Here is a 12,288-nt window from a genome sequence, read left to right as displayed (position 1 = left end):
AAAAATATCCTTAAGCTTTTAAATAGAATGAAGTAAAGTCTTTTCTTTACAAAAAATGGCATAATGGATATTTTATACAATTTTAACTTTTCATAAATGTAGATGCTCAACAAAACATAAGCCATTATGGAATATGCCACTTTTCAATGATCAACCAAATATACAAAAATCAATTTCATAGGCATTATATACCCAGACACCAGTTTTTTTGGAAAAATAGTCCAGCAAGAGAAATTCTTTTCGTGAACTAAACAAGTCCAAAAAGTTGGTTGGCCATGGAAAATTTATCAATGAGTCTCTCTTTGTCCACCTTTTTTTTTATTATAATTTTGATCATGCTAAAGGAAACTGAAGATTCTGCAAACAAAAAAAAAGGGAGATGGTATAAAAGAGCAAAGAACACGAGATATAAAAGATGACTCCTCAAAGTATAAGACTTTCGGCAAAAAGGAAGAAGATTTAAGGATTAAAGAGATAAAGAGGATTCAATAGAATTTGAATTAAAACAATCCGAGTTACTTGGTTTCGGGAAGAGAAGTATGTACTGTTCTTTTACTTCTGGTCGAACTAAAGTTTTTATTCAGTTAGAGTGAGGCCATGGCTTTCAGAATGCAACATGGAGCATATTCCAGTTAATCATAGTGCCATTGTAAGGCACTTGATAATGGACAGAAAAGGACTTGGCACCCAAACAAGATTCTTTCTCAAGTGTAAGCATGAGTCCCACAAAGTGCCCTTGGACCAAGTCCGTATTGGGAGATCATCAAATCTGTTTGCCATTGCCTTGCACTTCCTTTAGACAGAAGTCCACAAGATACTCAATGGCCATGAGTAGAATGAAGCTGTTGGCTTGAGGGGGTAGGGCTATAGTGCAATTCAAAGTGCAAGAATTTCCTAAACCATGAAAGTGCTTGTCAATAAAATTAATGAGGTGCCTCACTATGTTATCTGCGACGACAAATTTATTGAAACCAAACACTGCAATAAGCCTTAGAATCTTCACACTTAATAAGAAGCACAGTGGTATGTTGGATAGGCTGTTCATATAGTTAGGAGCTTAATTTGGGGTAATTACATATACAAATTAACTTCCCAACTGCATCCATGGCATACATTGTTCCACATAAAATGGCCACTGGCGTAAACCAACTAACCCCACGACTATCTAACCCAAACTATTGCATGGTTCCCTGGTTCCACTACTAGCCTAAGAGTTGCACCTCATGTTTGATTTTCTTATTTTTTCCATTAACTCTCCAAGAGACTTGCAAATACACATTCATCTTCCATTAAAATACAGGATACAGTTCCAAGTAAGAGACTTGCCAACCTTCTCTCTCTCTCTCTCTCTCTCTCTCTCTCTCTCTCTGTGCGCGCGCGTGCGTGCGTGACATGCGAGCGTGTGCATAGAGGCACAGAGAACACCAATGTCAACACCTAGTATTCGAAGTTGCTTTAAACTTCGTGGTTGTTACATCTTCCTGCCAACTTGCACTAGTTAACATCTTTATTTTTTTTTGGCAAGTCATCAGTTAACATCTTCTAGATATATCCTCTGTACCTACTCATAGTATTTACATATTATTATGCCATAAACCACCAACACTATACTTCCGAATTCAAATTTAAAATGAGATTAAGGGTACTTATTGCCACCCAAGACCTTAGAATCTCTTCCACTGCCCTCCAATCCAAAAGGTAAATCTGTGACTTCAAACAGAACAACTATGTTACAGTGGTCCTCTCAGTGGCCACTGCACCATCTTTAATTGGCAAGATCATGAGTGGAATCTTTGTGGCTCAGAACTTGCTTAAATCAATTATACTAACAAAATCGGCGTTGTTATAATCCAGTGTAACCAGTGTGCACGGCTTTCTCTGCCTAGAAGCACAATGTACTCTTCTATTCTTTGAAATTATCGTCCTTCGTATAAATCTAACATTGTGGACAGCTATTAAACATATGTATTTCAAAGTGAAAAAACAACTAAGGACATTCATTCTCCTATTATTTTTTGAGAAATGTCCAGGATCCGGACCTTGGACCTCTTCTGAGAGCAAGCCATTAAAGAAAAATATTCTAGTCAACTGAGCTAACAATCTTTGATCAGAGCATATTCATTCTAGTGCAAATAAAATTGAATTTTTATTTTCATATCGGTGCTTAAAATTTGTATTTTGGCCTGCACCATCCTAAGAAATGAATAATCACATACAAACACTACAACAACATACTATCACCACAATTCTTCACGCTAGATGTTGGTTTGGGAAGCAGATAGTATAAATCCTACTCTACAATTGCTTATTTGGCATCTATGTCAATCTAATAAATTTTGTAGGAACAATTAATGTAAGCCTTTGTGAATCTAAATTTAGATTTATTCCAAATCTCAAAAGCCGATATTTGGATAAGCTGGAAATAAGAACAGGCAAGTGCTCCTTCATGAACCAAATCTATCTATGTGGTAAGAGCCTACTTAATAATAAAAATTAATCTAAAATCAAAACCCTAGCCAATTATGAATCTTCAATTCATGTCTTGCTGTTAGACCGGTTGCTTTTAATTTTTGACTGTTTGGTGAAAAATAAACAGTTTCGATAAAGGGTCCAATAAATATGAAGAAAAATGGCATGGCTGCGTGCATGTATTTGTATTTTCGTATGCACCCAACAGTTGCCAATGCCCAAAAAAGCAAGGCATATTTATTTACGTGCATGTATTTGTATTTATATTTTTGCATGCACAAGCATACATGAATTTGTATTTATATTTTTGCATGCGCGCTTGTCTCTATGTGTATGTGTGTGTGTGTGTGAGAGAGAGAGAGAGAGAGAGCGATAGCTACAAATTTTGACCACGCGGGAGGTACACTGTGGACGACCGAGAGAGAGTTGCCTAGAGTATTTCAGGACATTTTGTTTTCTGATTTTATTGGATGTGTTCGTATCCGAATGATATGAATTGCTCGTTTAAGCAAAAAAGACAAAAACAAAAAAAACGAGCTGCAAATTTTACAAGTATATGACCAATGCATTGCAGCTCAGGTGAAGAGTGTCATTGCTAAAGGGTTCAGTTGAACTAGTGCCCTTGCTCAACCAAAGAAAGCATGAATGGTAATCTTATTTTCAACACCAAATTAAGCATTGAATATACATACTTGGCCTCTTCCACATCACAGAAAATAGTGAGGAGTGATTCTGGTGCTTACATACTGGGGGGCCATTTATGTCAATCAAATGGATGTTCAAGAAGTGGCAGTAGCGATGAGCATGAAAGGAACTCATGCCGGATAGAACAACTGCTTCAAACCAAAATCAAGAAAGCTACAACACTGACAAAGCACAAACTTCCTTATCATATCATCGCAAGAATCCACTGTCCAGCTTTTTTATGGACTCCCACCATCTCATGGAAGAAAGAGAAGCAACAAACAAAACGAACCAAAAATTGAGCTGATGTAACAAGGCACATTCACAGTATGTTTTGTTCTATAAAAACGCTGCAGAGGCATCTTAAGCCTTGGGTTCCGAAAATCTGCTTCTCTGGAGCCTTCAATCGGTGATGAAGCTGCTGTCCTGAGACCATAACAAGGAGAAGGTAACAAACAAGAAGGCAGTCTGAGCTCTGCATCACTCGTCTCTGAGTACCCAGAAGCAAAACGGAACCCAAGAAAAAAAAAAAAGAAAGCAAGCTAAAAGCAATCTAGAAGGTCAGGGAATTAAACCTCAGGAACACCACAAAATAATTAGGCAATGAGCAATCCAAATTATCATATTGGAAAACCATCTTCTGCTCATCATCCAACCACCCTTCCAAAAAATTTCATCGACTAGTACAAGAGGCATAAATAAAGAGAAGCAAAAGAGGGGTAGTAACTATGAATTTTTATGATGGGATTGAATAACCACCACTGAGAAGAAAAAACAACAATTATCACAGCAGTACAAACAAGTTTCATATATCCCCAACACTTCTCCTGGCCCATGGAAATGCCCCATCCAAAGAGGAAGCATCTGCAGAGATTGGGAGCTTCCCCTCTTTCTTATTAGGCCACTGCCAGATCTTTGACACTGAAAAGCTCTCACCTTTGCCCGCAATCCCTAGCCTCTTCCCCTCCAAAACCTCATTACATGCTGGATTTCCACCAACTCCCCTTCCCCTGAGAGCCTTACCATTACCAATCCTAGTAGAACCACTGCAGAGAGCCACTTGGAGATTGGCCTCCCCAAGAACATAGCGATACGAGCCCATGGAGTAGCACCTCCTTGCATCCAAGCTACTGCTGCTGCTCTCCCCTTCCTCTCTTCTCACAGTGCCTTTGACATCGCCGTTAGCATCGATATCATCACCACCAGCACCACCATCGATATTGCCAAAGCTCTTGAATTTCCCAAGCCTCACTGGGAACACCCTCTTCTCAGCAGCAATGTCCTCCACATCCGCCGGCTTCTGACAGCCAGGCGTCGAGAAGCCATCCTCCCCGTCCCCGGCGAATCCGCCCTCCTCCCTGGGCTCCTCAGAATCGAAAATTGGGTTCTCTATCGACAGGTCCTGCACGAAGAGTGCCCCCCGGCAAAGAGGGCAGGTGGAATTGGAGAGCAGCCAGGTGTCAATGCAGTTGATGTGGAAGGCGTGGCCGCAGATGGGGAGGAGCCGGAGCTTGTCGTCGTCGGCGAACTCGCAGAGGCAGACGGCGCAGTCGAAGGGCTCCTTGGGGCCGACGATCTCCCTGTAGAGGAACACGGGCAGCGCGTCGATGAAGGCCTGGTCGAGGCCCGAGTCATGGAGGTGAAACAGCTGCTGGAGCTGCCGCTGGAGGGCCTCCGAGCCCGAGAGCTCCACTGCCGCCTGGTTCCCATTGGACTGGCTAGAAGAGGAACCAGAGGGGTGCTTCTTGATGAGGAATCTCAACAGGAGGTGGAGGAGGCCAGAGATGAAGAAGATCACTGCCAGGATTACTATGATGAAAAGGACTGCAGGGCTTATTCTACTGCCGGAGGATGGGGAAGATGGTGGGGGCTGGGAGGAGGAGAATGGGAGTGAGTCCCCCTGGAAGCTATGGAGTTGGGGAGATGGAAAGGGAGGTAAAAATCCCATTTTTCTCTTGATTTGCGGCAGAATAACCTAACGGGTTCTGGTAGCGGATGGCGAGGATACAACAACCATCTCCTTGGTCTGGGACCAGGCCCAGGTCATCTGAAAGGAGTAGCTGGGGAAGGCTAAAAATTCAAACTTTTCTGGGAAAAAGGACTAATCCAACTCATTTGAAGAGAAGCGTAGGCCAAAACAATGATCTTTCTTGAAAAAAAAAGAAAATAGATCAAATCCAGAAAAAACAGGTTGAGAAGACGCAAGAGGGAAAGGTTAGATTTTTTTTTTTTCACAAAACAGCTTTTTTCTAGCTTTCAGCTAAAATCCATTTATACAAGCAACAGACATGCCAGCAAAGAAGAGGAAAGGCTCAAAGTTCAAATTTTTTGAGGCGAAATCCATTCCCCAGACCATGTATAACACCAGTGCTACAGCTTTAGGAGAAAAACCAAGCTTCCTTTTCCACCCTCAAACCAGCTGGACAGCAAGAGAGTAGAAGGAAAGGGAAAGAGCAAGGTTTTATATGTTTAAGGGGGTGTTGTTGGCCTACCTCTGGTTTGTGGAGTCCTCCATTAGAGTAGTGAGATCTCCTTAAGTTTTCGCCGGAGTCTCTCTTTCTCTCTCCCTCTCTCTCTATCTGCAGTTCCTATCTTTACTCTTTAGCTTCCTTTGTGTCTGGTTGCAGGTGGGGTGGTGGGAGCTCTCCCCAAGCCCGAGGTGGTTTTCCGGTAAAGGCTCAGATGGGAAGAAGAACGGTTTTGTCCTCACTATTAAGATAAAAGGATTTTTTTTTTACATATAACCCCCTGGAGAGTTTTCAAGAAGTAATAAACTTCAATCCGACACAAAGTAACGATATATTTAGCTAGAGGAGCTTTGATGTTGGAATGAAAATAACTCCAACTCCAACTCCAACCGTTGATTGGGATTAATCTTTGAAATAGAAACATTTCAATCCTTCAAAAAATAAATCTCAAGAAATAAAAATGCTTTGATCTTCAAAAAAAAACTAATTTTAGGGAATGAGAACATCTCAATCCTCTAAAAGCTAATTCTGTCTCTTCTACTGATAACTTAATTCTGCAAAGTTTAAAAATTTGTTTTACAGCTAAAATCGAAATCAAAAGAAAAAAAATCAATCAATCATATATTTTGCCATTCTAATTTTTATTCAAATCTATTTTGATTTTAACTTTAATTTTGATTTCGACCGCAAACTAAATACCTAATTTTTGATCCAAATTTTTTTTTAACTAGCTTTAACAAATTTAGGGCCTTATTGGAGAATCAATATTTGTTGGGGGTTTTCTTTTTTATTGTAGAAAAGCACTGATAAATAAAGATATCAACGGTACCTTTTCGGCATCGTGATAGATCATCTGCTACAAAGCGGTTTTGCTTGTATCAACCTGTGAGCCACAAGTCTACTAGCTGCGGAGAGGATGACGCAACCTTCATCTGTACTGACGTTAGCATATCGATTAGGGATTAGAATTGACGGCTCAGATCCATCAAATCTGTCGGGGAACATCACGTTGTCAGCATGACTTGGTAAATGACAAGGACTTCGTCGCTGAGCATAGGAGAAACGGAGGTCTTGCGTGTCTTGAACAGGTTCAATCTAAGCCGCTTTCCTCGTCCATGCCTTGCTCGAAAGATGTATCGTGTATCATGTGCCACCAGGGTGGTAGCCTGATGGTAAGGAGATAATAATTGCATCGGGTTGTTCGAGTTCAAAAATATGTATATCGATTAAATTAGAAGACCGAATACTTCATGTTTGGATGGTTTATTAGCGGATATGCTTTTTTTCCATCTGTACCAAGGTGGCGCTGGATGATGTACCCACACATGAGGCGGTGAGCCTAGTGGAGTGAGCCCACGGGTCAGAGAAGGCATGCGAAACCTACGACCTGTATCAAACATTCCCTGGTAGAAGGGAGGCTCAGTGGAAGCTGCTACCCGGGTGGGCTGGCCCTCCCCCCTCCTATTTTTTGACCCAAAAAAAAAAAGATGTATCGTATAACTTTGGATTTAGTCAAGATTAATAATAATAAGGTATTGCAGGTTATGCTTACTAAATCCTTAAATGATAGGTTATATTTATCCATCTGATCATGCTATGTTATATTAGGTCGAATCAAGCGGTACAAAATATATCGTATTGCATTAGTTTGGTATTAGTATCTAATACGGATGGCATATCGATGTCCAATATATCAAAAAAAAAAGTTGTACCATAATGATGTTGTATTAGTATGGTGTTGATATATGGTTTGATATCGAGAATTTTACTTAAAAGGCGTGTATAATAGAAATCAGTGGTTGCATGGATGAAAGGAAAATAGACTTGAGCCCCGTTTGGAGGATCAAAAAGTACTTTCTGGCCCTCCAAAAATACTTTTGGATGAAAAATGGTGTTTGGTAAAAATTTCAGAAAACTGTTTTAGTTTTTTCAGAAAGCTAAAAACAGCTTTTTAAGAGAAGCTCTATTTTGGAGCTTTACGAAAAAGCTGTTTTGGGCTTTATCGGAAAACTATTTTTTTACCAAAATACTCATAATAAAATATAACAATTGCATACTTTGTATCATTATAAATTTAAAAATATGTTGGAGCCCTAACAAAAAATCCTAGTCGTAGATCAGACACCAACATTAATTTATGCTAATAATTATAATATTTTATACCTTTATTATTGCATTACATAATAAATATAATATTATATCATATTATATCATAATACATTAATGTGTTATGTTAAATAATTTAATATTATTTTAAATTATTATACTATAGTATACAATGTTATATTACTATATTACAATAATATTATATTATATTGCAGTAATATTATACTATATCATATATTTATGTATTAATATATGTTATATTTTATTATACTTTGTTGTATAATACTATGCAATGTCCTTTATGGTAATTTTGTCATATAAAAGTATTTTCTCAATTTGTTTACCAAATACATGTTAAAGTGCCACAACATTTTAGAAATATAGTTACTAAACAATAAATAGATTTTTATGAAAGTTCTAATTTCAAAAGCTCTACGGCCAACAGCTCTACTTTCAAAAGCTCTACTGCCAAATAGCTTATTCAAGTAGGGCTTCGGTGGTTTTCACTTAAACCTTCAACAGTTCGTTGTGCTGTTCCAGTTGGTGTACTTGAAAAAAAATAAAATGAAAAGTAATGACATTATTTAACGGTACTTTTATCTTAGCTAAGGTTTATCAGCGTCCAACGTACATACAAGATAGCAGCACCATGCATGTGCTGCATCTTTGTATCACTCCAAAATTTTGTAAACAATTCTCTTAAAATTTATAAAATAAGCTCAAATAGGGACACACGGCGGCAACAGAGGCTAATATAGAGACAAATGGACACACTCATGGTTGTTTGATTAGATGCAAAGCACCGTATGTCAGGGCCTTTTAGGTGAACCTTTTCATCTTTCAGTTTGTTTTTTTCTTTTTTGAAAAGAAGGGAAGAGGGGGAAGAGGGAACCAATTTGAGTAGGGTAGGTTTCGGAAAAAATTATATCTCTGTACTATCGAAACAAATTAAGAGGCACAAATTCATAAAATTTGTGGAGCCCCAGGATAATGAATGAAGTCCTTGAAAACGAAAAACTTGATTTGCGAGGAACATCCCTACTGTTGTGCGCACGGTGTAGAGTATTATTTCTCAAATTTCAAGCGATGGATTTGAGTAGGAGGGTTTCGAAAAAAAATTATATCCTGTACTATATGCACCATAAAAAAAATAGAAAGTATGAATTTGTAAAATTTATGAAAACCACCGGATAACGAATAAAGCCTATAGAAATGAAAAACTTGATTGGTAAGGTGCACTACGAATATAGTACATATGGTGCAGAATATAATTTCCCAAGCGTAGAAAATTAATAATGAGGTAGTCCAGCGTTTTAGGTTTGGAACATAAATTTTTTCTCAAATGCATGCATTTAGAGGAAGGGTGGCAGCGGATGGATCCAAGTCTCATTGCTCCAGAAGATTTCATTTTGAAAACGACAGAATTGAAGCTGGTATGCACGGAAGCTAGTTTTTCATACGAAAGAGCTGTAAACAGGATCCATCCAGACACCAACTAGTAACTATTGGCGCACCAAGTTCTTGTCAACGCAAGTTATATAGGCTTAAGTTCATACCTTAAACCACAATTTGAATAAAAATCCAAAAGAACCAAGCATCGAAAATGTAAGCGAAATTAATTAGACTTCCACGGAAGACATGGTGTCACGTCAAACAATGAAATAAATAAAACAATTGGTACTATCATTAGACAAACTAACTGCAACATTTATAAAGTAATTAAGGTTGAAGAGATGTATGTTCTACGACAGTAACGGGAACTAAACATCGGTAAATTTTCAAAGGCCAATATATATGAAGCTTCGGAATGCTCATAAGCTCGTTACCAACCGGCAGCATATTTTGGAGATTATAATGCTCTTCTGATGCTCCCACCCTTCTTTCTCAGGAGGAAAAGGAAGAAATAATGCTCATCTAATGAATGCCGTCCCTCAGATCAATCTTTCTGCATTAAGCTTCGGAGGCTATAGACCTCTCGTCCTCTTCTTTGATAGCATCGATCATCGTAGCAACTTGGTTCATGCTTGGCCTAGCATCAGGGGAGGGATTTGTGCACTTGAGCGCCACCTGAAGCAGTTGCACCATCTGGTCCTCGCCTGCTCCACTGGAGAGGAGAGCCTTGTCGAAGACCTCCACGGTCCACTCTTCTCTAACCACAGAGTTCACCCATCGAGCTAACTCGGACCCGTTGTTCTGAGTCACCTTCCCTGTCAACATCTCGAGAAGAATGATTCCGAAGTTATAGATGTCAGCCTTGAGGATGGAGCCTTGAATGCTATCGCTTGGAGCTGGGGGGCTTTGGCGGTTGTTTTTGGTCATTAGGCCATATTCACTGATGCAAGGGTCCATGTTAGTCTTGATCAAAATATTGGAAGACTTGAGGTTCCCATGGCCAATCCCATAGTCATGGAGCTCTTGGTGCATGAAAGCCAGGCCATCAGCAATGCCACCAGCCGCACTTAGCCTGCTGCCCCAGTCGAAAGCCTGACCATTTTGGCTGCCTGAAAATTACGTAAAGAGAGGCTTCACTTAGGTAACTTCACATATAAAGCATCCATTAGTTCTTTTATATAGTTCACAAAATTGCTGGTTTTGCTTGAAGGCTCACTACCTCCATTAAAATCTTATTTCGTCTCCCCTTTATCACACCCTTTAATCTATGTTTTAGACTCTCATTCTGACTTGGTCCATCCTAATTCAACCATTCCTCCATTACTTTTAAAGCCGCCTGACCGTGGAAATGAACAAAGTCCAAAACAGAACGATCTGTGGCTCGTGCTCTTGTCCATAACCCTTAACTGAATCGAAGATAAGAGAATTGAAGGAAGTATTTGCTCGGAAAAAAAGAGAATTGAGGTCAGTCTTACCTCGGAGGAGCTTGAAGAGGCTTCCATTCTTCTGATACTCGTAGACCAACAGCTTCTCCTGCGTCGAGCAATAAAATGCCACGGCCGACAGCACGTTCGGGTGCTTCACTCGGTCTATCCTTTCCATCCTCTTGCGGAAATCTTCCGCCGAAATTGCCCAATCCTTGATCCTCTTCACAGCTAAAGCGGTCGTATCATCAATCATCACCTTATAAAGGCTGCCAAATCTTCCTCTCCCTAGCAACTCGGCAGGGGCCTTCAACAGGTCCTCAAACTTCAATTCCTTCGTTGTTGGATTCACCAGAACCACCAGCGACGATGACACCGCCGCAGGGCTCTCATTCGACGCAGGAAGGGAGTACTCCGATCTGCTTGCTGCAGTCTTAGAGCCACTCGAACTCTTGGTACTGCTGTCTGCTGCCTTCTTCTCAGAGCCGTCCTTCTTGGCATCGGCTTTTCTTCTGTAGACCAACTTGTATGTGAAGAAGAGTAAGACGACGAGACCAAGAGCAATATAGCCAGAAAACATAATGGCCTTGTCTGCGGATAAATTCTTCGACTTCTTCTTCTCCCCCGGCGAAGGTGATGGAGCTGGCGGGCATGCCGCAGGAAGCGGCTCCCCACACAAGCCAGCGTTGCCCACTAAGCTTTCTAGGCCGGCGCCTTCAGGGACCGGACCGGAGAAGCGATTGTAGGCGACGTCAAATTCCTTGAGGTTGCTGAAGTCGAGCTGCGGGATGGTCCCGTCGAGGCTGTTGTTCCGAGCGAGGAAGGTTTTTAGGCCTGATATCCTGGGCAAGTCCGGCGGCAGCTCCCCGGAGAAGTTGTTGAAGGAGATGTTGAGCCTCTTGAGATTACTCAGCAGGGAGAGAGAAGTGGGAAGGCTTCCTGAGAGACGGTTCCCGCCGAGATACAAACCGGTCAGTTCGGTACAATTGGAGATCTCGGGCGGGAGTTGTCCATGGAGTTCATTGTCTCTGAGGCTCACAACTGTGAGCGACTCTGCCTTGCAGAGGAGGCCGGCATCGATCGACCCGTCGAGGCCCAGACCTTCAAGGACTATTTTTCGCACCGTATTTGTATCCTTGCAATCCACACCTGCCCAACCATTTAGGCATGGATCAAGGGAAGCATTCCATCCCAACTCAAGATCAGTTCGGGAATTGTTACTGGAGAGTTTCCGGAGAAAACTGATAAGGGAGAGCTTCACATCATCCTTTTCCGCGTTGGCCGAGTAGGTTAGGAGGAGGAGGAGGAGGAAGGAGATGGAGATCACCCAGGTGGGGATCTTCTCCATGGGCAAGGTGGAGAATTGGTTAGCCAATGAACTGGTTTGAAGTGGTGGGATGTCGATAAGAAATGGTGGGGAGAAAGAGGAGATGGTTTTTCAGAAGAAGAGAGGCCGGCCACATGGCTGAGTTCTCGAAGTATGGGCATAAGACACTGGAGTAACGACGGGCCGTGAGATTTTAAAATTTGGACGCCGGCGGGTGGAAACGGTCCGCCGGCGAGGTGTTTTGGGTTGGCCGTATTTAAATGAAGATCGTTGTTCAGATGGAAACATATGTCGGCAAGTCATCATAGTTGCGCTCTATTTTCATCTGTTATTTATTTTACATGAATACTTCTTCAAAATTAATATTTAAATATATATCTCATAAAATACTTGTTTTCCTATTTTATATTTTTTTATT

General features: G+C 40.8%; 2 protein-coding genes across 2 annotated transcripts; both read right to left on the bottom strand.

Annotated features, from left to right (window-relative positions):
* Positions 1-3,746: 3,746 nt before the first annotated feature.
* Positions 3,747-5,911, bottom strand: LOC103700846 (RING-H2 finger protein ATL46). Its single transcript, XM_026802141.4, has one exon. The coding sequence runs from the start codon at positions 5,099-5,101 to the stop codon at positions 3,959-3,961; it is 1,143 nt and encodes a 380-aa protein (XP_026657942.1). The 5' UTR covers positions 5,102-5,911; the 3' UTR covers positions 3,747-3,958.
* A 3,640-nt stretch (positions 5,912-9,551) lies between these two features.
* LOC103700918 (putative inactive receptor kinase At2g26730) lies at positions 9,552-11,959 on the bottom strand. The gene is made up of 2 exons (XM_008782817.4): positions 10,595-11,959; positions 9,552-10,228 (listed from the first exon to the last, which is right to left on the bottom strand). Exons 1-2 carry the CDS (start codon positions 11,889-11,891, stop codon positions 9,678-9,680), a joined length of 1,848 nt encoding a protein of 615 aa, XP_008781039.3. The 5' UTR covers positions 11,892-11,959; the 3' UTR covers positions 9,552-9,677.
* Positions 11,960-12,288: the final 329 nt, after the last annotated feature.

This window comes from Phoenix dactylifera, chromosome 2 (assembly GCF_051530095.1).
Source record: "Phoenix dactylifera cultivar Ajwa chromosome 2, Ajwa_hap1_PhDact_Kaust_v1.1, whole genome shotgun sequence".
In the NCBI taxonomy this organism is placed as follows: Eukaryota; Viridiplantae; Streptophyta; class Magnoliopsida; order Arecales; family Arecaceae; genus Phoenix; species Phoenix dactylifera.
This window is presented reverse-complemented; position numbering and strand designations above follow the sequence as displayed.